This window comes from Xyrauchen texanus, chromosome 36 (genome assembly GCF_025860055.1).
Source record: "Xyrauchen texanus isolate HMW12.3.18 chromosome 36, RBS_HiC_50CHRs, whole genome shotgun sequence".
NCBI lineage: Eukaryota > Metazoa > Chordata > Actinopteri > Cypriniformes > Catostomidae > Xyrauchen > Xyrauchen texanus.
This window is the reverse complement of record NC_068311.1, coordinates 9749517-9772438: the sequence shown is the minus strand read 5'-3', so window position 1 is coordinate 9772438 and position 22922 is coordinate 9749517. Positions and strand designations below refer to the sequence as shown.

The following is a 22922-nucleotide window of genomic DNA, read 5'->3' as shown; positions in this document are numbered from 1 at the left end:
ACACAGACATTTCCTCCCTATGAGCAACCAGTGACAGATCACCAAAGACCTCTGTCTTGAGACCAGCCCGCTCACCTCGCCTGAAACATTGCTGAGCCTTAGGGAATGATTCAGGCCCTCCCTCATCCTACTTCTCCCTCTTTCTCTGTCTCTCTCACACACAACATGGGTCTGGAGATGATTAAAATGTAGTTTGGGAGTCTTGCTGCTCACTATGGGAAATTCTCCCTGGTTCTACTGTTTGGGTAGAGCATGAGAAGGGTTAGAGTTCAAAAGGAAAGAGGGCAAAAGAAAAGCGTGGGCCTGATGGTGGAGGCATCAGGGTGAGAGGAGAGCTGCTGGGATGCCAAGGCATTGGTATGAACGATGCCCTCAGTGATGATTGGGAAATCTTAGAAATGCGCTGTCTCTTGCTGTGTGCCACATAGATTGATTAGACAATGCATTTGGGAGGTTTTGTCTAGTAATATATAGGCTATTTTCAGGTACAGTATTAAGCTGCAGAGCACAGCTAAAAATCTCATTTGTACTATTTAAAATAAATAAATAACTTGTGCCAAAAAACAAAAATCTAATAAAAAACATCTTTAAGGAGAAGTGTTTATATAGATATACTCTCACCGACCACTTTATTAGGAAAACCTGTACACCTACTTATTCATTCAATTATCTAATCAGCCAATCGTGTGGCAGCAATGCAAAAAATCATTCAGATATTGGTCAGGAGCTTCAGTTAATGTTCACATCAACCATCAGAATGGGGAAAATGTGATCCCAGTGATTTCGACGGTGGCATAATTGTTGGTGCCAGGCAGGCTGGTTTGAGTATTTCTGCAAATGCTGATTTCCTGGAAATTTTACACACAACAGTCTCTATATTTACTCAATTTATATTTAGTAAAATGAGCATTTTGTTTTATTCTCTAAAGTACTGACAACATTTCTCCCAAATTCCAAATAAAAATATTGTCATTTAGAGCATATATTTGTAAATATTATAAAAAGCATTTATAAAATTACAACCGGTCAAAATAACAAAACATTGTGGTGTTTTCAGACCTCGAATAATGCAAAGAAAACAAGTTCATATTCATTTTTAAACAACACAATACTAATGTTTTAGCTCAGGGAGAGTTCATAAGTCAATAATTGGTGGAATAACACTGATTTTCAGTCATAGTTTTAATTCGTCTTGGCATGCTCTCCACCAGTCTTTGACAGTGCTGTTGGGTGACTTTATGCCACTCCTGGTGCAAAAATTCAAGCAGCTCGGCTTTCTTTGATGGCTTGTGGCCATCCATATTCCTCTTGATCACATTCTAGAAGGTTTTCAATAGGGTTCAAGTTTGGAGGTTGGGCTGGCCATGACAGGGTCTTGATCCGTTGGTCCTCCTTCCACAACTTGATTGACCTTGCTATGTGGCATGGAGCATTGTCCTGCTGGAAAAACAATCCTCAGAGTTGGGGAGCATTGTCAGAGCAGAAGAAAGCAAGTTTTCTTCCAGGATAACCTTGTACGTGGCTTGATTCATGCATCCTTCACAAAGACAAATCGGTCCGATTCCAGCATTGCTGAAGCACCCCCAGAACATCACCGATGCTCTCGCTCCCACTGTGAATTTTGGTGGAGGATTGGTTATGATCTTGGGGTGCTTCAGCAAGGCTGGAATCGGGCAGATTCTTCTTTGTGAAGGACTCATGAATCAAGCCACATAAGTCCTGTAAGTTGCGAGGTGGGGCCTCCATGGATCAGACTTGTTGGTCCAGCATATCCCATAGATGCTAATTTGGATTGAGATCTGGGGAATTTGAAGGCTTTTTCTCAAACCATTCCTGAACAATTTTTGCAATGTGGCAGGGTAAATTATCTTGCTGAAAGAGGCCACTGCCATCAGGGAATACCGTTGCATGAAGGTGTGTACGTGGTCTACAACCATCATTAGGTAGGTGGTACGTGTCAAAGTAACATCCGCATGAATGCCAGGACCCAAGGATTTTCAGCAGAACATTACCCAGAGCATAACACTGCCTCCGCCTGCCTGCCTTCTTCCCATGGTGCATCCTACTGCCATCTCTGCCCCAGATAAACGACACACACGCACCTGGCCATCCACATGATCTAAAAGAAAATGTGATTCATCAGACCAGGCCATCTTCTTCCAATGCTCCATGGTCCATTTCTGACACTCATGTGCCCATTGTAGGTTCTTTCGGCAGTGGACAGAGGTCAGCATGAGCACTCTGACTGGTCTGTGGCTAAGCAGCCCCATACGCAGCAAGCTGTGATGCACTGTGTTTTCTGACACCTTTCTATAATGGCCAGCATTAAGTTTTTCAGCAGTTTGAGCTACAGTAGCTCTTCAGTGGGATCGGACCAGATCGGCTAGCCTTCACTCCCCACGCGTATCAATGAGTCTTGGGCACCCATGACTCTGTCACCGGTTCACAGGTTTTCCTTCCTTGGACCACTTTTGGTAGGTAATAACCACTGCATACCGGCCTGCCATTTTGGAGATGCTCTGACTCAGTCATCTAGCCATCACAATTTGGCCTTTGTCAAAGTTGCTCAGATCCTTACGCTTGCCCATTTTTCCTGCTTCCAACATTTCACTTGCTGCTTAATATATGCCACTGCTTGACAATGCCACTGCAGGTGCCATTGTAACGATATAATAAATGTTATTCACTTCAATTGTCGGTGGTTTTAATGTTGTGGCTGATCACTGTATAATATATATATATATATATATATATATATATATATATATATGCGCCGTTCCTCCCCTTCCAGGCAGCCCGACAGATGACCACGGCTGGTCCGTTGGAGTGGATGGTAGCGGTGAGAACTCCACTACAGTGTATTCCTCCTCCTTCCCAGGTTTTCGGCACCAGTGTAAAGGGAACAATGGAAAGGAGGATGCGAGAACCGGCTTGACAATATAAATTATATTTTTAGTGTAAAACTGAAACCAAAAGACACAAACACACACATTGGACGGACAGCTGCCCATAAACGTTCTCTTTCTGTCACACCGCCATCAGCAGTCTGCCTTTATCCCTCTCGGAGGCTTGATTAGCCTGACAAGGGGTCAGGTGTGTAAAATCGCGACCTGGCCCCGCCCTCCGCCCTGTCACAGCAACCTATGGGGAAACTAGTTCTTTCAATTAGTCAACCTCCCATTTAGACTTTGGGAAATGTTTAATGTTACTCATATTGGTGCAATTTTAGTGCATTTCTTGTAGAAGGCTTTGATTGGAAAATGTTAATAAAACATTATATTGTTACATATTGTTTTGTTTTGTCACTCGTAATTATGAATTCAGAAGTGGAAAGTCAGATAATTCCGATAGCACATGAAGGCAGTATTCCCATTTAAGGTAACCCATCTGAACTTTGATTACTGCTAAAAATGTAAACACTGTGGTGCCATCAAAACCTGTTAAAAACAATTCCATTTGGTGACACCAGTAGTGCAAAAACTCCACACTTCAATTTCAAATGTTGAAAAATTCAACAACAACAAAAATTTTAAAATACTAACTCAAATAATAAGAGGAATTTTGAGACAAACAAGCACAATCAAATGCACAAATGAGCATCCTCACTACTACCCCTTATTGAGCCAGAGAAAGACAACACTGAGGCACATCTGGTCTCCAAATGTTGTAACTGACCCAATATGCCTCTATCTCTCTGTCTTTCTCCTCCACTCTCTTTTCACTCCAATATTCATATACTGTACTCTGCAGTCAGGCAGTTCCTCACTTGGGATCGGACTTCCTCAGCTCAGTGCTTCTTCACTAGTCTCTGTTCAAGTAGAGCAGCACTCACGTGACAAAAATAAATAAGGAAATATATGTGGGGGCAATACTGGCCTGTGCCAAGAAAATTACATCAGCCTCCTCTAAGACACCCGAGCCAAGAACTGGTCCACAGTCTTTTCTCAAGTAGTCTTCACACTTGAAACAAGGAACTGTATAACACTTATTTGTACCATTTTTTTCTCGTTCTCTGTATTCCCCCCCAAGGCTGGGAAAAAAAGATCCCCGCGGCAATATGGGTGTGATTGTGGGGGATTCTGGGGCTCAGACGAGTATGCTGCCCATGTGATGTGCATTAGCTAAGACATGTTCCTCCAGAAGATGGTAATACGATCTATCATGTAAAAGAGGAGAGCACATCCGGACTGTCATTACATGCAAGGGGAGCTTATACTGAGAAAATCTGACACCGTGGGTTTGGAGAATTTTTCTGAAGTGGTTTAGCACTGGATTTCCACATTTGAGTGTCTGGTCCAGGATCTGTGGTGGACATGAATGCTGAATGTTTCTCATGGGAACTTCACCTTTTAGAGGATTTCAAGTAAATTAGGACCCGTTTTGCCATCAGTGGCCCCAAATAGTTTTTGTACACTTACACCACATTTAAAACAAATGTTTTAAGCTAAATAAAAGCTTAAAAGATATTTTAAGTGATTCAAAGCTCAATTACACTTCCTAGCATCATCTAGCGTGCTGTGCATGCACCAAGCTCTAGGAACTGTAATCAAGCTTGAAATCACGATCGAGCCAAGAGAATGCAATGGAAAAACGCAAAGAAAAAATGAGTTACATTTTAGTCTGTTCTCACCCAAAAGCAAGTGGATAACTTCAGAAGACATGGATTAAACCACTGGAGTTTTATTATTCCCTATGGTTACTTTTATGCTGCCTTTATGTGCTTTTTAGAGCTTTAAATTATTAGATTTAATTCACTTGCATTGCATGAACCTACAGAGCAGAGATAGTCTTCTATAAAAGAAAGTCAGTTACACACATCTGAGATTGCATGAGGGTGAGTAAATGATGAGAGATTTTTTGTTGTTGTTGAACTATTGAACTAGTGTTCAAAAGTGTCCAGATGCTTTTTGGGCTAATGTACTTCCTTTATTCACATAATGGGATGAGAATATTTAAAATGTATATACAAGGAAAAATCTACAGTCAGCTGCTCATTATCGCAAAATAAATGTAGACAGGGTGGTCAGGACGCAGAGGGCAGGGGTCTTATATCACCCTGAATGGGTTTATTTCGTAATAATGGCAAGCTGACAGTAGATTATCCTGTTTAATACATGGCTACTTACCAAATAAATAATGGAATTGACATGAAATATCAATGAGAGTTTAAATTATGTTATTATATGAAATCAGACCATGGAGTTTTATCAACCTCTGAGTTTATACTGTAATTTACTGTGACCGTCTGACTACTCATTATGCATATTATTACTTCTTGCCAAATAGATAAATAAATGGAAATGTTGATTTGAGCTATTATGTAAGATGAAAGAGACAATAGAGTCTCCAGAAAAAGCAGAATTCCACCTTAGGTTTTCATTGTAGTTGTGTAGAATTCAGATTTCTGTTCTGTTTATATAGTGATATTGTCTCACTGCTTGTAATACGAGAAGTAGGAAAGATGACTCAAAATACCCAGATGACTGGTGAAATGTAATTTTGTCCCTGGATGTGCTGCATCCAGGGAAAAAGCAATAGGTTCTCTAATTTCTCACATGAATAGAATGGACTGTTTGACAAATCACCTGCTTGCTTCAGTGAAAACTCAAACGCACACTTTTTTGAAGACAAGAACTTAATTTCACTCAAACTCCAATAATTTTTCAGCCCACTCCTCCGAGTTCCAGTCACATCTGACAAGCACTCCTGTCAAAGCTGCCTTCCAAAACGTACCCAGCTGAGAACACAGTCATTAGCCAAATGTCCCAGAAGAGCTACAATGTAGCTCTTATGCTTAAGTTGTGCACCCCGGCCAGCCAGTTTTTTCCTTCCCCCATCTTTGTAACTCACAAAGCTTAATGGCTCATGAGAATTTGCAGCATCTCAATTCGACCTGTCAAGAGACGGAGGGAGCACTTTTGCTTTTATCTGTTCAGCGCTGCTCCCGACATCTGGAGGCCTTCCATCGGTAAATCTCTCCAGCTCCAAGCTATATTTTTTTATGTATGTTTAAGCTGTTACATGAAACAGACCCGCCTGACCTCTGCTGCACCCGCTGCCACTTGACTGAATAGAGACACCGGCTGTCTGCGGCCTTAGATGAATAGTGCTGATTAGGAGGCATAAATAGAAAAAGTGTGAGATGATTATCGCTAATTTATGTATAACATTTTTGGAAAAACAGAGCAGGGCAAAGGGTCACGAGGCGTGAATGTCCCGCTGTCTAGGTGCATTTGTGCAGAGATGAGAAGAGAAAAGGAAAAGCTCGAGGTTGTTGGAATCACAACAAGGACGTCTTTGCAGCAACATGGTTTGTTTTTAGAGGTATGAAGATGTAAACTGTGTTCAAATGTGCACAAGCATACATTAATTCAAAAAGGCTGCATAGTGGTGACTATAGAATAGAAGATTAGGATTGAACTTGGCCCAAGCATCTCACACGAATCTTCAATATCAGTGAGGTTAAAGCAATTTTTCCCAACCTTATTTGTCTTAGGTACCCCAACAGCCCCATCAGTAAGCCCCCTCATTGACTCATATGAAAAAATGCACACACAGTGAAAATTCTGTCATTATTTACTCACCCTCCTGAGATTATGAACCCATTTCTTCCTTTCTTCTAGAGAACACAAAAGGATATATTTGAAAGAATGTCACAATCTGTGATTTCAGTACAATAGTTGTTGATACTGACTCACTTTAAAGCTTAAAAAGCATCCGAAAATGTCATAAAAGTAGTCCATGGGACACGTGCATCATATTCCAAGTCTTCTGAAGTGATATGATCACTTTGTATGATGAACAGACTGAAACTGAAGTTGTTATTCTCATGTACTCATGTAAACAGCGCTCAAATTCCAATATAGCGACACGTCGATACTATTAAACCTCATTTGTTCTTGTTCCATGATGTCAAATCACGAGACACTCAAGAAACCGTTTGGTTACCTATGTAACCTCCGTTCCCTGAGGAAGGGAACGCCACGTTGTGTCGGAGAAGCGACACTAGGGGTCTCTCTTGAGCACCGATATTCACCTCTGATCTTATTGAAAAGGGCCAGTGGGAGTTGGCAGTCAGTATTTGCATACCCCGCCCCCGGACATACGGGTATTTAAGCGGGGCAAATACGGGAGTTCATTCAGGATTTTTCTGAGGAGCCGGAAATGGTCCGGCCACAACAGTGGCTCAGTTCAGCGACATGGCGGAGGAAAGACACAACGTGTCGTTCCCTCCCTCGGGGAACGGAGGTTACATACGTAACCAAGCGTTCCCCTTCTGTCGCTCTCTCCACGTTGTGTCGGAGAAGCGACACTAGGGGACCCATTCCAATCTTGCCATGCGCTGAACCTTGTACGTGGACCGCCGATACAGAGGCGGGCAGGGATTTCATCCAGTGCCACGCATCATCTGTACCTGGCTGCACGTACCCTTCCCCAATGCCCCATAAGAACATCGGAGTCCTTCTAGTTACCCTGGGAGGGGAACAAGGCGATGTTTGCCAACATGGGAACGGGCCAGCCTGGCTGGGCCTCTTTTCTCTCTATGTTTCTCGCATAGAGCAATCATGGCCGGGGCCCTTACACGCATATAGGGAAGGGGGTCTTACCCAGACCCTGCGGAGACCACACCTGACCTTTTTCTTGGGGAGGAAAAGTGGTAGACACGTCACACGGCCATCTTAGGGCTCGTGTGGAAAGTATGGTGCGGTGGTAGATCCAGCCTCGAAAGGGGGGAGTTGCTATAGCATCGGCGACCGAGGCAGCTGTAACTGCCTAAGGGAGACACGGGGTCCGCTCGTAAGGGGACAGAACCGTGGAATTACACACAGGGGAGTCCGAGCAGGAGGCCTTACCTGTGGAGCACCTATACCAGTACAGGGTAGCCATCAGGGTACCCGCGAGTGGCTTGGGTCGGCGAGTTCCTCCGCTGAACCGCGAGACCGGAGGGCTGGGGAGGAATCGACCAGGGGCCCGACTTCGGAGTGGAGGCCCTGGGAAGAAGGTGCACTACTTTACCTTGACATCAGGAAAAGGGCGCTGAGCACAGCGATCCACCGGACGGTCGGTCTACATGTTACCGAAGTTCTCACGGGCTTGGACCTGAGAAAACACGAGCGCTAACCGACTCAAAGCGGAGGTTGTAAAACCTCGCGAAGGTGTTGGGTGTTGCCCAACCCGCGGCTCTACAGATGTCTGCTAGGAAGGTGCCCTTGGCCAGTGCCCACGAGGACGCTAACACCCCTTGTTGAGTGAGCTCGGACCCGCAAGGGTAGGGGCACGGCCTGGGTGTGATAAGCCAGTGTGATGGCGTCGACAACCCAGTGGGCGAGCCTCTGCTTGGAGACGGCATTCCATTTCTGCCATCCCCAAAGCAGACAAAGAGCTGCTCAGAGCGCCTGGTGCTCTGTGTGCGGTCCAGGTAAATGCGCAGGGCGCACACTGGACACAGCAACGAAAGGGTTGGGTCTGCCTCCTCCGGGGCAGCTTGCAGGTTCACTACCTGATCTCGAAATGGTGTGGTAGGAACCTTGGGCACATAGCCCGGTCAGCGGTCTTAGGATCACAGACGTATCTGCCGGACCGAACTCCAGGCAAGTGTCGCTGACAGAGAACGCTTGCAGGTCCCCCGACCCTCTTAATGGAGGCGAAGCGATCAGCAGGGCCGTCTTAAGAGAGAGGGCCCTGAGTCCAACCGATTCGAGCAGCTCGAAGGGAGGTCTCTGGAGTCCTGCCAAGACTACCGAGAGATCCCAGGAGGGAACTAGGCCTGGCCGGGAGGGATTCAACCTCCGAGCCTCTCAGGAACCTGAGGATCAGGTCGTGCTTACCCAAAGACTTGCCATCTACAGGATCGTGGTGGGCGGCGATAGCGGCAACATACACCTTGAGGGTGGACGGGGACAGCCTCCTGTCCAGCCTCTCCTGTAGGAACAGAAGCAATGACCCTAATCACGCATCTCTGCGTGGTCTTCAGCTCGGGAAGAACACCAATCTATGAACAAGCACCACTTTAGGGCGTAAAGGTGCCTGGTAGAGGGGGCTCTGGCATGGTTGATGGTATTCACAACGGTCGCTGGTAAGCCGGCTAGCTCTTCCGCGTCCCATCCAGGGACCAGACGTGGAGGTTCCAGAGGTCTGGGCGCGGGTGCCAGAGAATGCCCCGTTCCTGAGAGAGGAGGTCCTTTCTCAGGGGAATTCGCCAGGGAGGAGCTGTCGCGAGGAGCCTGAGTTCCGAGAACCAAGTCAGAGTGGGCCAGTAGGGGGCCACCAACGTGACTTGCTCCTCGTCCTACCTGACCTTGCACAGCACCGGTGCAAGAAGGCTCACTGGGGGAAATGCGTACTTGCGCAGCCCCGAGGGCCAGCTGTGTGCCAGTGCGTCTGTCCTGAGGGGAGCCTCTCATTCCCAAATCAGCTGGACCGACTGGGGGTGAAGCCTCCACTCCCCGCCGGGCAGGCGTTGTCATGATAGCGCGTCCACTACGACGTTGAGCTTGCCGGGGATGTGAGTGGCACGCAGCGACTTGAATAGGAGGAGACGGCGGGCGAGTTGTGACATGTGGAGGGAGCGTACGCCGCCTTGGCGATTTATGTACGCCACCACCGTGGTGCTGTCCGATCTCACAAGGACATGTTTGTCCCGAACTAACGGGAGGAACTTCCTGAGAGCAAGAAGGACGGTCAGCAACTCCAGGCAATTTATGTGCCAACGCAGTTGGGCCCCTTTCCAACGGCCCGCTGCTGTGTGCCCGCTGCACACGGCACCCCACCCGGACCGGGAGGCGTCGGTTGTGACCAGGACGCGTCGGGACACCTGCTGCAGGGGCACTCCTGCCCGTAAAAAGCAGAGGTCTGTCCAGGGTCGGAGTGTTTTGAGGCAGGCGGGGTGATCCTTACCCGATGCGTGCCGCGGTGCCATGCTTGTCTCGGGACTCGAGTCTGGAGCCAGTGCTGGAGTGGTCTCATATGCATCAACCCCAGCGTGCCGCCGTGAGGATGACATATGCCCCAGGAGCCTCTGGAAAAGTTTTAGAGGGACCACTGTGCCTGGCTTGAAGGAAGCGAGGCAGTCCAGCACCGACTGAGCACGCTCGCTCGTGAGACGTGCTGTCATTGAGACTGAGTCTAACTCCAACCCGAGAAAAGAGATGCTCTGAACCGGAGTGAGCTTGCTCTTTTCCCAGTTGACCTGAAGCCCCAAGCGGCTGAGGTGCCGGAGCACCTGGTCTCTGTGTGTGCATAGTAACTCTCGAGAGTGTGCTAGGATGAGCAAGTCGTCAAGGTAGTTGAGAATGCGGATGCCGGCTACTCGTAGCGGGGCAAGGGCCGCCTCTGCGACTTTCGTGCAGACACGAGGGGACAGAGACAGGCCGAAGGGGAGGACTTTGTACTGAAACACCTGGCCGTCGAACGCGAACCGTAAGAAGGGTCGGTGTTGTGGCAGAATTGAGACGTGGACGTATGCGTCCTTCAGGTCCACCGCTGCGAACCAATCTAGATGCTGAACGCCAGCCAGAATATTTCTCTGTGTAAGTATTTTGAACGGGAGTTTTAACAAGGCCCGATTGAAAACTCGCAAGTCCAGGATTGGTCGTAAGCCGCCGCCTTTCTTGGGTACAATGAAGGGCTGTAGAAACCCTTCCTCATTTTGGTTGGAGGGACGGGCTCTACCGCGCCCTTGGCTAAGAGGGTCGCAATTTCCGTGCGCAGGGAACTGCCGTGCTCACCGTGTACTGCGGAAAAGCGGACACCGCTGAAGGGGGGCGGGAGCCGGGCAAACTGAATTGCGTAACCGAGTCGAATGGTCCGGTGCAGCCAGCGTGATGCGTTGGGAAGCGAAAGCCATGCTTCCCAGCTCTGCGCTAGGGGCACCAAAGGGACGAGTATTTTGGACGTACCGGCGGGCCTCGCAGCGGGCGGAACAGGTAATGCAGCGTCAGGCGGCTTCGTTGCGGCCTGAGGTTGAGGTGCTGAGAATAGACTCAAAGCACTTACCTTGCTCAGCGCCCGGCAGGGGCGGGTTCTTGACTGAGGAGGAGGTCTGATGTTGGCGTCCTCTGGACTCGTCTGAACCGGCCGGCCGGGGACAGTCGTGGGCAGGTGGAAGGCGGGATTGCCGCGTCCGTGTACCGGGACTGTTGTGATCTGAAAGCACATTGCCGTGAAAACGGCATTTGTGGGCCAGGTGACCCAGAGGCAAAGGAAATAGCTCTTTTATTGAGAATGTGGGTACCACAGCCCCGTCAGGGGTGTGGCAAATGAAAAAACAAAGGATTCTCCTCCCGGCCCTCCACCGGGGACGGAGCGGTCTTACCACCTCCGGAGCTAACGTCTTCGGCTCTGGGTCGGCTGTCTCAGGAACGGCTTGGGAGCCTTCCGGGTCCTGGAGGGGGTTCGTGAGACAGGGGCGTGCGCCGCCTGCGGAGTGCTCGACGCTGGGGCTGAGAGCTGGGCCCGGGTTCAGGCAGAGCAGGAGCTGGTTTCCTCGCAGGGGGATGCCCTCGGCGGGCAGACGGGGCAGGGCCCGTGGCGGCAGGTCTGCGGCGGGGCATGATGTGCGAAATGGCCTCTGTCTGCTTCTTCACCGCGGAGAACTGTTGGGCGAAGTCCTCGACGGTGTCACCGAAAAGGCCAATCTGGGAGACAGGTGCGTCCAGGAAGCGGTTTTTGTCAGCCTCACGCATCTCGACCAGGTTGAGCCAAGGATGGCGTTCCTGGACCACTAGGGTGGCCATCGTCTGTCCGAGTGCTTGCGCTGTGGCCTTCGTCGCTCTCAGGGTGAGGTCGGTCGCTGAGCGCAGTTCCTGCAGCACATCAGGATCAGGTCCACCCCCATGCATGTTTCTGAGAGCTTTGGCCTGGTGGACTTGCAGGAGGGCCATCGCATGCAGGGCGGAGGCAGCGGCCCAGCCGTGAGTGTAGGCCTCGCGTTAGCGAGGATGTTGTCCTACAGGGCTTGGATGGGAGTACGGGCGACCCCGCCAGGAGGTAGGGCTACCGGGCATAGATGGTGCGCAACTGCCCTATCAACCTGGGGAATCGTGGTCGTACCCGTGGCGCCTCCGCCGCCGAGAGTGGAGAGAGTGGAGCGGGTGGCACCTAGACGAGCGGAGAGCGGGCTCTCCACGTAGACATCAGCTCATCATGCACCTCCGGGAAGAAAGGGACCAGGGGGATGCGAGGCCGCGAACGGCGCTGCCCCCAGGAACCAATCATCCAACCGAGAAGGCTGTGGGGAGGATGGAGGGTTCCAGTCCAACCCCACGCTCAAGGCGGCCCAGGCAAGCATGTCGGACATCTGAGCGTCGGCCTCAGCCTGGGCCTGCTGGCCCGAGGCGGCAGTCCAGGGAGTCCTCAGCATCAGACACCGCGACTCTCCGATGCAGCGGCAAACTCATCTGCTTCGGACTCGGAGGATAGACAGCCGGGCCGTGAGGCGAGCCGCTATCGCCGCAAGCGTGGACGGAGACCAGCGAGCGTGTCGGGAACGGGAGGTTCGAGGGGTTACCCGGCGAAACTGCACCCGCTGCCGCCTCAAATCGCCTCTAGCGCCAACCGCGACCGCCCTTAATCCCGTGGGAAGAAGGAGCAATGCAGGGTGCAGCTGGGATGGCTTGCTTTCTGTTGAAAGCAAGCCGCGATCGCTAACGTGGTCATGGTCATGTTCTCGCAGTGAGAACATGAACCATCCACAAACGCCGCCTCGGTGTGATCGCGGCCCAAACACACGAGACAGCGCCTGTGGCCGCCTGAAGCGGAGAGCACTCTACCGCATCCAGGAACGACACAGGGGCGGAAAGGCATCTTGAAAAGACACGCCCTTAAAAGGACATTCAACGCCGCTGTGTTTGCTCTTTTAGAGAAAATTACTCTTTAGTAAAAACTCTTTTAATACACAGTGTGTGTGTGTATGTGTCTGCGCTGTCGAGCTCAGGGGCAACAATGCACGCCATGCACTGAGAAGGAGAAAGCCGCTGTTGTGCGCCGTCAAGATCCAACAGCATGCAGATCGTCAGAGGAAAACAGGAACGTTTAAGTGGCGTGTAACTCGCAGCAAACTGCAGACAGACCATCGGCTCCGAAGACATTTTCTGAATGAACTCCCGTATTTGCCCCGCTTAAATACCCGTATGTCCGGGGGCAGGGTATGCAAATACTGACTGCCAACTCCCATTGGCCCTTTTCAATAAGATCAGAGGTGAATATCGGCGCTCAAGAGAGACCCCTAGTGTCGCTTCTCCGACACAACGTGGAGAGAGCGACAGAAGGGGAAAGTGAGGTTTGATATTACTGACATTTTGCGAAATTTGATTTGGGCTCTGTATGCTGTACATGAGATGATCATTGATTTAATTGGGTTTAAGTGTGAATAACGACTTCAGTTTTGGTCTGATCATCATACTAAGTAATCAGATGCCTTCAGAAGACTTGGAATATGACGTACAAGTCGAATGGACTACTTTGTTTTCTTTTTAAGCTTTAAAGTGAGTCACTGTCAGCTGCTTTTGTATGTAATCCAGTGATTGCATCATTCTATAAAATATCTCAGGGCAGAGACTTTAAGAGTGAATTATTTCAATGTCTTTTCCTCTCTTGCTCACCCTCTCATCTAAAGAATCAAGCCTTTTGTTGAACAAGGCCTCTGTGATAGAAAAGTGTTCTAAATCAGATCCTACAGCGAGCGGGGAATGAAGGCTTTGGCTCAAATCAGACTTTCCTGCGTCTGAAAGCTGCTTTGGATCCAGGCTCTGGTTTCACTCCCTCTTTGGTCAAGCGATATATCAAGCTCTTTCTACCCTGGGAGTTTCTAATGGCAAGAACTGTGGTAACACTATATCTCTAACAGGGGCGGAGGAAGTGAAAACCAGGAGCTTGAGTCTCAATGTGATGCTTCATTCAGCAATAAATCCAACCAGCAACAAAGCAGGCAGGCAGCATTTAAGAGATGCCAACAGAAAAACTTAAAAATTCCATACGTTCAATGCAATATGGGGAAGGTTGACTGAAATCTTCAAAAAGAACAGCAGGACACATCCTGTGCGCCACACTGTCTGGAAGAACCCACCTTTGTTGGAGCAAACTAAGAGCAAATGTACAGATCGACTACCCTCTCGAGTCGAGAGGTTAGTGGTATGGACTTCATAGAGTCAGAGGTGCCATTCAACAACTAAAAGCTCCCATCCCGCAGAGCTCTCCAACCGGCTGGATTCTGAGGGAGAGATGCTGAGGTAATGGCTTCCTTATGGGCTCCCGGCGCAAGAGTGATGGGCTGACAGAAGGTATGTTAAATATCTCCTGCTCTGACTACAACATCGGGACCCTGGCCCCTTTGAAAGGAAAGGCTTAACAAGGGACTCGGAAGGTCAGCGAGATGTAATATGTCACTGGTATTTAGAAGAAAGATGATTGCGGTGTGTTTACATGAGGTGGGGTTACAGGAAATCTATTTTATGTCCAGGGGAGCGAATAATGTGGGAAGAGATTTTTATTTAAATAATCATTTAGAATTTGTGAACTATTTGACTTAATCCTTGCTGAATAAACAACCTAAACCAGCTAAAGCTGTTTGCCAATTTAAGAAGTTTTTGGGCACCGTTAAACTGGAGACCAGGTGGCCGACCAACTAAACCAGCTGAACGCCATCTTGGCCAGGCTGAGGTAACAGCTAGACTAGCTTAACCCTCGTTCGGGTCATTTTCGACCCAGGAGAGGTAGATTATAATTTTTAAATACTACATTGTTTTTAGTAAAGGAACCAAACTTTGAGACATTGCCAAGACTATCAAAATACACATTATACTTTTTTATTCAACTGTTTAATAGATATAACCATTAAAAAAACATTTGACACTTTTTGTGTTCGCGGCTCAATTTTCACCCGGGCATCAGTTGTGGCTTTACAAATGATATTATGTAGATTTTTTGGTACATCTATGAATACGATTTTTTCTTATAAACATTTCACTTACATTTAGCCTCTTTCCCATACTCTCACACACTTTTTTGTCCCTCACTGGGACTGCATCTTGTTTACAAACAGGCACACACACATGCACATACAGTCACTTACACATTCCTGTACAAAACAGACATGACAGATTTAACAAACATAGCAAATAAACAAAATCAAAGGTACTACGGCCTAGAGGGGGTGTGGCAAGATTTTGTTCATGCACACATGGAGTTGAAAGAGGAAAATATTCCACATTTTACTCTCCAGCCATCTGATGCCGAACCAGCTTGCAGCATACTCAGGCATCAACATTCTGCAGTTTATGCAAGTATAGAATAGATTTAGATCAAAAACACAGTAAACAAGTATTAATGTTGTATAATTGAGTTGTACAATTGTTTTGATTATATTTAGCTGAAAAATAATATGTTGGTTTCATCACTTTTGTCCACCAAGTTGTATTGAGCAGTTATAAGTAATAGAAAATGCATTCAAATTACTAGTAATTCTCACATTTGATGTTAATATAAATAGTATATTATGTTATATTTAGATACCATTTCACAGAAATGTTGATAAAAAATATGTCTTCAGATGTATCGCACTGGTTTTGCTGTAGTTAATGTATATTTTGAAATGTGAAAGTATTTCCAAATTGTATAACAAAAAAGGCATATTAATAACTTTTATATTTGTCAGTTTACATGCCAAAAATATCAATATTTTTACATGAATGAACAGTTAAGACATTATTTATGACTTACATTGTTTTAGATGAATACCACTGGGTTATGAGTGAATTATAAGCTTGAATTTAAACCGGGTCAAAATTGACCCACGAATGCAAGAGGTATATGCAGATTCTGAATGCAATAGGAGGGTTAAACCAGCAAACCAGACTAAGCCTGCATTTTAGTAGGGCTTTTGGGAATAATTTAAAACCGGTAAACTATTTGACTTATTTCCTGCTGAATAAATAATCAACACATTTTTTGCATGTCTAAGCTGGTCTCCCCTCCTGTTTAGGCTGGTCTACTGCATTTACTGGTTTTAGAAGTTTTTTAGGCACTTTTCACCTGGAGACAAGCTTGTCTATAAGTTAAACCAGCGGAACACCATCTTGGCCCAGCTGGGAGACCAGCTAAAGCTAGCGAACACCAACGGACCAGCCAAGATTGATTTAATGTGGTTTCATTTTTTTTGCAGGAATATTAAGGAAAATTTTGAATTTGCAAACTATTAGAATTGACTTCACATTCTGAGCATAGCTTGAAAAACGTTCCTTGTTTTCTCTTGTTTATATTTTGGTTACCCATCGTGGATGTTTTATTTGTTCCCTGTGTTTTTGTTATACACCGAGTTACCTGGTTTATCTTATGATTTCATTAAAAGCTGCATTTAGATCCCACTCCTCATCTGCTTCGTTACAGAAGAGTCAACAACTGACAACGAATGATAAAACAATAGGGTTTAAATACACAAAGGATAATGATTAAATGACACACAGGTGAGAACAATGAAGTACTGCTGGCAGTGATGAGGGCAGGGAAATATGGGAAGCGTAGTCCGGGACAGATGACAAGGGAGAAACACAGGGCAGACAACAGCGAATCGTGACAAGTATATTGTTTTTGCAATCAAAACAAATATATAAGAAGCTCTTTGGGAGTATTTGCAATGAATTTATTAGAAATAGAAAGTTGTGGTGCTTGACAAAACAATGCAGTGTAGCCAAAAGATACAACGTGAAGGAGACAGAAAACAGCTTACCTGTGAGCATAACAACATAACTAGCTCCACCACTGAAGTGCTTGACTTCATGCACACCAGACCTGTGGGAGAACAGAAAGAAAAACAATGAAATCAAACTCTGCTTCACCATAATCACAAACACACGATACCAAAATAAACCATTGAGTTCGTTTGAAAAATCCCTTTTTGCTTGTTTCTATATTTGTTTTCCTGTGATGTGTCTCACATAATTATGGAAGTTCTGCATCTCCGAGAGGAAGTAAAGTACATGCTGTTCACATAGTATCTCTGAAATGTGTACAGGGATGATGAACAACATGCACTAAACAGTCCCAAAGCTAATTCTTTAGTCACAGAAATACCCAGACTAGTTTTTATGAGTTATGTTTGAAGTTAAAATTGCTCATCTGATGAAACAGCTTTTGGGGTCACTGACAGGGTCTATAGAGAGGTCAAAGATCATCTTCTGCATGCCAGTGTCAGATCCAAAGCCAAGGCCATGGTCTAACACACATATTTTAACTTCTTGTTAGCATAAGATGGCACCGATCAAAGATGTACTGTAACCACATATTCATCATGATTGGAGGGTCCAAATGTAAAATCTTTATTGAAAGATAATCTTAATATTGGGTGGGCCAATACATGGTGTAACCACCAGTGCTGGAAATCTGACTTATCAGTTCTATTCTTTCCAAATAGCAATATCTACACACCATTTTCTTAGACGCAGATGTCATATTAGTTTAATATGACAATATAACAAAGTGTCATTTTTTTAAACAAAAAACTGTTATTCATTAAATATAATGGAAGTACAGTTGGTAAACCTCAATTGGCTATTATTGGCAAATATCTTTCTCTCTCAAACACACACACACACATTAAAATACAAACATATCAGCACATAGCTGATACGCATAGGTGGCCAGAGTGAGACAAGATGTCTTGAGATATAGAGAGATAGTGGCCAACATGAATGTGGTTTGATGAGATTAGTGTAAGAATAATACATAAAATTGTGCATATAATGGAGAAGCTTATTGTGCTATAACTTTTCAATCAGACTTACAATTTTCAGCAGGCGAACGATAAAACAGGAAAAAAATCCAACTGAGTTGCATTGAAGGTGGAACCTGAGCAATATACAGTATAGGCACCAGAATATCTTAGAGACTTGATTGTGAACTCTAGGGCCAAATAACCACTTAAAAAAACCCACTCAGAACAACCTAGCAACCACAAAGCAATTCAATTCAATTCAATTCAATTTTATTTGTATAGCGCCTTTCACAACAGACATCGTTTCAAAGCAGCTTCACAGAACATCAGCATTAACAGACGACAAAAACTGCAACGTCCATAAAGTCGATTAATCATCATTGTGTAATTTAGACAAAATTTGATTTTAATGGTTTAAAAATAATTAAATGATAATTATATTAACTCTTTCCCTTCCAAACACAGAATTTTCCGGTTTTATGAAAAAGCTTCCGCCAAACACGGAATTTTCCTGGTATCCGTGTTTTAGGTGGAATACGGTAAGAAAGACCCGCACGCATGTTTTGAAAGAGTACGCAACTCTTTGATCAAAGAAACAGACTGCGATCGTCTTAAACGTAAGTGGAGTTTTGAGAATGTAGCTCAAAATGTAGATAGAAATGCCTTTTTCTCAGCTTTTTGTCCGAAATGTTGTTTTTGACAAAGCCTACCTTACAAATGAAAAATAACAAATGAAGATAAAATAAAATCGTTTTTTATTTGCCTAAAAGCAGAGGCTCAGATCTTTATTTTGATATATAGCATCTTCATATATTCATGGAATTAAATATTCTGCGGGCCATTAAAGTTTTGCGAAAATCGTCAAAAACCCTGGCGGTGGCTGGCAACTTTTTTTTTTTTTTTTTTTAAAACGCTGGCGGGGAAAGAGTTAATAACCCCAGTGAGCAAGCCGTAGGCGACTGTGGCAAGGAACACAAAACTCCATAAGATGTAGATTAATGGAGAAAAATAACCTTGGGAGAAACCAGACTCACTGTGGGGGCCAGTTCCCCTCTGGCTAACATTATGAATGTAATGTAAATATTAATTATGTATAGGTAAAATCATGTTTACCTATACATAATGAGGTTATGTATATAAAGCAACACACTCATAAAACCTTCACTGCAAAAAAATGCATTAAGCATTTTTGTCTTGCCTTACAGTAAAACTATCAAAAAATGTTTTGATTAAAATATCTAAAACAAGATAAATTTACCTGAAAATAAAAATAACATTTGTATATAATATATCTACATATATACCATTAACATACAGTATTTTAAAATATATATTTCTTCTATTTTTAAGCATAAACCTCACAAATTTTACGTTAGAAAAATAAAATTAGTTTAAGACGTATTCTCTGAAAAAGTCTTCATATCTTATGCAAGTTTGCTTCTCAAGTAAATTTGACAAATATACTGATTAAGAAAATACTTTTTGCAGAGTTAGCAACCTCATAGTAACACCCTGGAAACCATCCTAAAGTGATTTTCACGCTCTAAACCTATCAATAAAATGTCCTGATCATATTTAATCCCAATTTTAAGTATTGTGACTAGTATTGTGAATTGAATCGCTGCCAGTCAGTTCATTTGTTTTAATCAAATTTTATTTTTTTTTATAGTTAATTGCGGTTAATCACAAAAAACAAAACAATATGTAACAATAATTCTTTATTAACATTTTACAAACAAAGCCTTCAACAGTAAAAAGATAGAAATGCCCTAAATATCACCAATTCAAGTAATATTAAACATTTCCCTAAGTCTAAGTAGGAGTTTGACTAACTGAAAGAACTAGTCTCCCCGTGTTAATCAGCCAGCAGACTGTGGCTATCCGCTTTGCTACAGCAATTGTGCAGCCGCATTCACGATTCACGTCAGGGCATCAATGCCCGTGGAAAGTGTCACTTTGAACTCCATGTGAAAAGCGCTTGCAAACAACGTCTGGTTCTGCATTTTCAGGAAAGTTAAGACTTGAGATGCTTCTGTGGTAATCAAATTGTACATCACAGAGGCTGCAAAGTACAATATTTTTATCGCAAGACCCATCTGGGCTTGTTTTGTACAACAAATAGCGTGAAGAGGTTATTTTCCCATCATTTGATCACTGACACAGGTGTTGTGTGTGTGAGTGGTGTGTGCGTCAGAGTAATGAGTCCAGGAAGACATATCGCAGAGGTTCCGTCCTACTCCGACCAGTGTAGGACCAATGCTGGTTTATGCTTTATTAATGGTAATGCAATAATCATGATTAACATTTAACTGTATTACAGTAAAAAAGATGCAGTTGAACAATGATTTTCTAAATTTAAAAAAGCGAAAATGAGGTAGTGCCAAGGAAGTACTACTATGATGTATAAAAACATTACAATTTAAATAATATATAATTTTTTCATATTGTGGTTGTGAGGATATCATCATAAAATGACCATCTTTTTTTTCGCATTGCAGTAATGAAAATTGGTGGGTAAAATGTGCGTAATTGTCATGAAAATAATGGCACAATGTAAAAAATCTTAATGGCCCTAAAATAGGATTCATTGTCTATTTGGAAAATATATTTTCTTATTTGTGTCTTTTGATTTCGGAGTTAAATAGAGCCAGGACTTTTACTTCACAGGTTTCATAAGAATCTGGTGTAGCACTGTGGTGGCACAGGCAACTATCACTCACATATTCATCGAAACATTTTGAAGTCTTTGTCAAATAGTTAAATAGGTATATACACACAATATTTGTTAAAACTGTCCTGTAAGATGAGCTTTAAATTCAACCCACTTCTCCCTAAGAGCTCATATTGTCTAGTAATTCATTTAAGCATCCTCTTCCATGAATGATTGCTCCTAAACCATTCAGTCCATTAAGTTATGACCGTAATATTTTAGAAGTCAAGAGTTCAAGTCCCAACACTCTCTTGGCCCCATTTATGAGGCTCAGATGGGGCCGTACATACAGCGATTCCCCCTTACACTGACCCTGATCTTGTGGCACCCCATGGGGTTCCTCTTAAGTCAGGTGGCAATCTGACCTCTGGCTCACGCTACTGGACAAACTAAATTCATTCTATTTAAACAGTAAGTCGCCTGGCTTTCCAGTTAAGCCCCACTGGTGTGAATGTGGCATTGTCCGAGGGCTGTAGAATCACGGACTTGGGCAGTCAGCTCTCACAAGCAGCGCACTGTTCCGTCCAGGGGCCCTGCAAGTGTTGGGAGGCCGTCTTAGAGTGAACGGGGCATAATTGCCCCCTGTGAACAAGTGTCTGGAGGGGGGCCGGCCAGGGGCTTGACCTCTGGTGCTGGGCCGAGTGATGGATGAAGGGTAATTATGGGTAAATAGGGCGCCTTTGCACCGGCGAACACTATTTCAGCTGTTCAGAGTGGTCGATGAAGAGAAGAAGGTGGGAAAACAGACATCTCTTTTTCTGTTCATTGCCACGGGATGGGGTGATAGTGTTAACATACTGGACAAATTAATAAGAGTTGAAGAGTCATCTAGGAGGAAGTGGCTGTTATGTTTTTGGCCTTCATGCTTCTGGATTTGTTTGTGGAGGGTTACCGTGGTTACGCACATGCATAGCCAATGAAATGGCCGAATGAGTTAAGGGCAGAGGATGCATGGAATTTGTGGTGTTTGCTAAGGCAAGCATGATTATTTATAGGGATTTGAATAAACACCTAAGCCTAAGCATTGAACTGCAGCATATAACTCGTCCTAAACAATTTAAGCAAAGGACGTGAACGTATCCTCAAACAGTGAGGGTTGTTGAGTATCAGAGAACCGGCGAGTAAGTGTTTTTTCATCTCTCTCTTCTCTCTCTCTCTCTCACGCTGGCCACTACGTGTTGGCCTTTCCCTCTCTTTTAAATTTTACTTTGGTTTTAGGGGGTACTGCACTGTTACAGGGAGTAACCCCCGTGTTTTTAATTATTGTTGTTTCCCTCCCCCTGTCCCCTCCCAGATTCAGGAAGACGGGGATGACCTGGCGGCAGATGGGGCGCGGATGTACATCATGTCTGGGGCTCCGTGGCCTGAGAGAACGAGGGAGGAATGTGGCAGGGTGGAGGGCGGGGCCGGGTTGTGATGCTGCACACCCAGCCCCTAATCAGGCTAATCAAGATAAATAAATCTAATTATTTATATTGTCAAGCCGGTTCTTGCCTCTTCCTTTCCATGAATCCCTTTACACTGGTGCCGAAATCCGGGAAGGAGGAGGGATGTGCCGTAGTAGAGTCCTCGCCACTACCATTCACCCCAACGGAGCAGCCGTGGCCATCTGCCGGGGGACGGAGGAGCCCAGCCGCCTGAGAGTGGATGAATGGCCGCTGACTGCAAAGGGAGAAGGGGCTCCTAGCCGACCACCTGAGCGGTCAGGGCCGCTGCCAGGGACGGGGAGAGACCCCTCACCAGCTGCTAAACGCGGCGGGGTCATGACAACCGGCGACCGCAAGCAGGGAGGGGCTCCCGGCCGACTGCATGTTGCGGGAGAACTGCTGCCAGGGGTGGAGGAGACCGCTTCTGTTTCCTGAGAACGTGGCGGGGCGTACCGTCCGCCAGGGGCCAGAAGACTGCCTCCGATCTGCCCGGGGAGGTGTGGCTGCCGTCCATTAGAGGTTGGAGGAGTGGCCGAGGACCAAGCTACGGCGTATCGGAGAACCGGCGAGTAAGTGTTTTTTTTCTCTCTCTCCTCTCTCTCTAATAATAACTAATAAGGCCTTGAAATCAACATTTTGCTGCTATTTTCAGCCATCAACATTCACCATATGAAGCTTCCTAATGTGGAAAGGATTAAGTCTGACTGCAAAGTTAAAGACATAAAATTGGCTGTTGTAATTGTTCAAAAATGGCGAGTGCAGGGCAGAAAGTGTGTATGAGTATTTATTTCATGAAATGGCTGGCTCAGCCATACACACACATATTTCCAACGTGCTGTAATGTGGGGCTACATTAGTCTGAACAAACTGGCTTTGAGAAGTGAGAGGGTTGTACACAATGATTTGGCACTGATGATTCAAGGTAAAAAAAAGCCACAAAACAGAGCCAGGTGTGTGAGTTCCTGTTCAAAGAAAGGTTGCCTTGCCATGTGCGAGAGATTCCAAAAGAGATTCCAAAAGTTGTTTTATGTACTTCAGAGCTTGCACGCACAAACACACACACACATACACATATACA

The 22922-nt window shown here is 45.4% G+C and overlaps 1 protein-coding gene across 4 annotated transcripts in view; it reads right to left on the bottom strand.

The window, feature by feature from the left end:
- Positions 1-22922, bottom strand: part of LOC127629781 (neurobeachin-like) — a 351376-nt gene that overhangs the window by 154051 nt on the left and 174403 nt on the right. For all 4 annotated transcript variants that reach the window (XM_052107020.1, XM_052107021.1, XM_052107023.1 and 1 more), the window contains one exon: positions 16724-16785. In XM_052107020.1, the coding sequence (XP_051962980.1) occupies positions 16724-16785 (62 nt within the window). The remainder of the gene's footprint in view (positions 1-16723; positions 16786-22922) is intronic.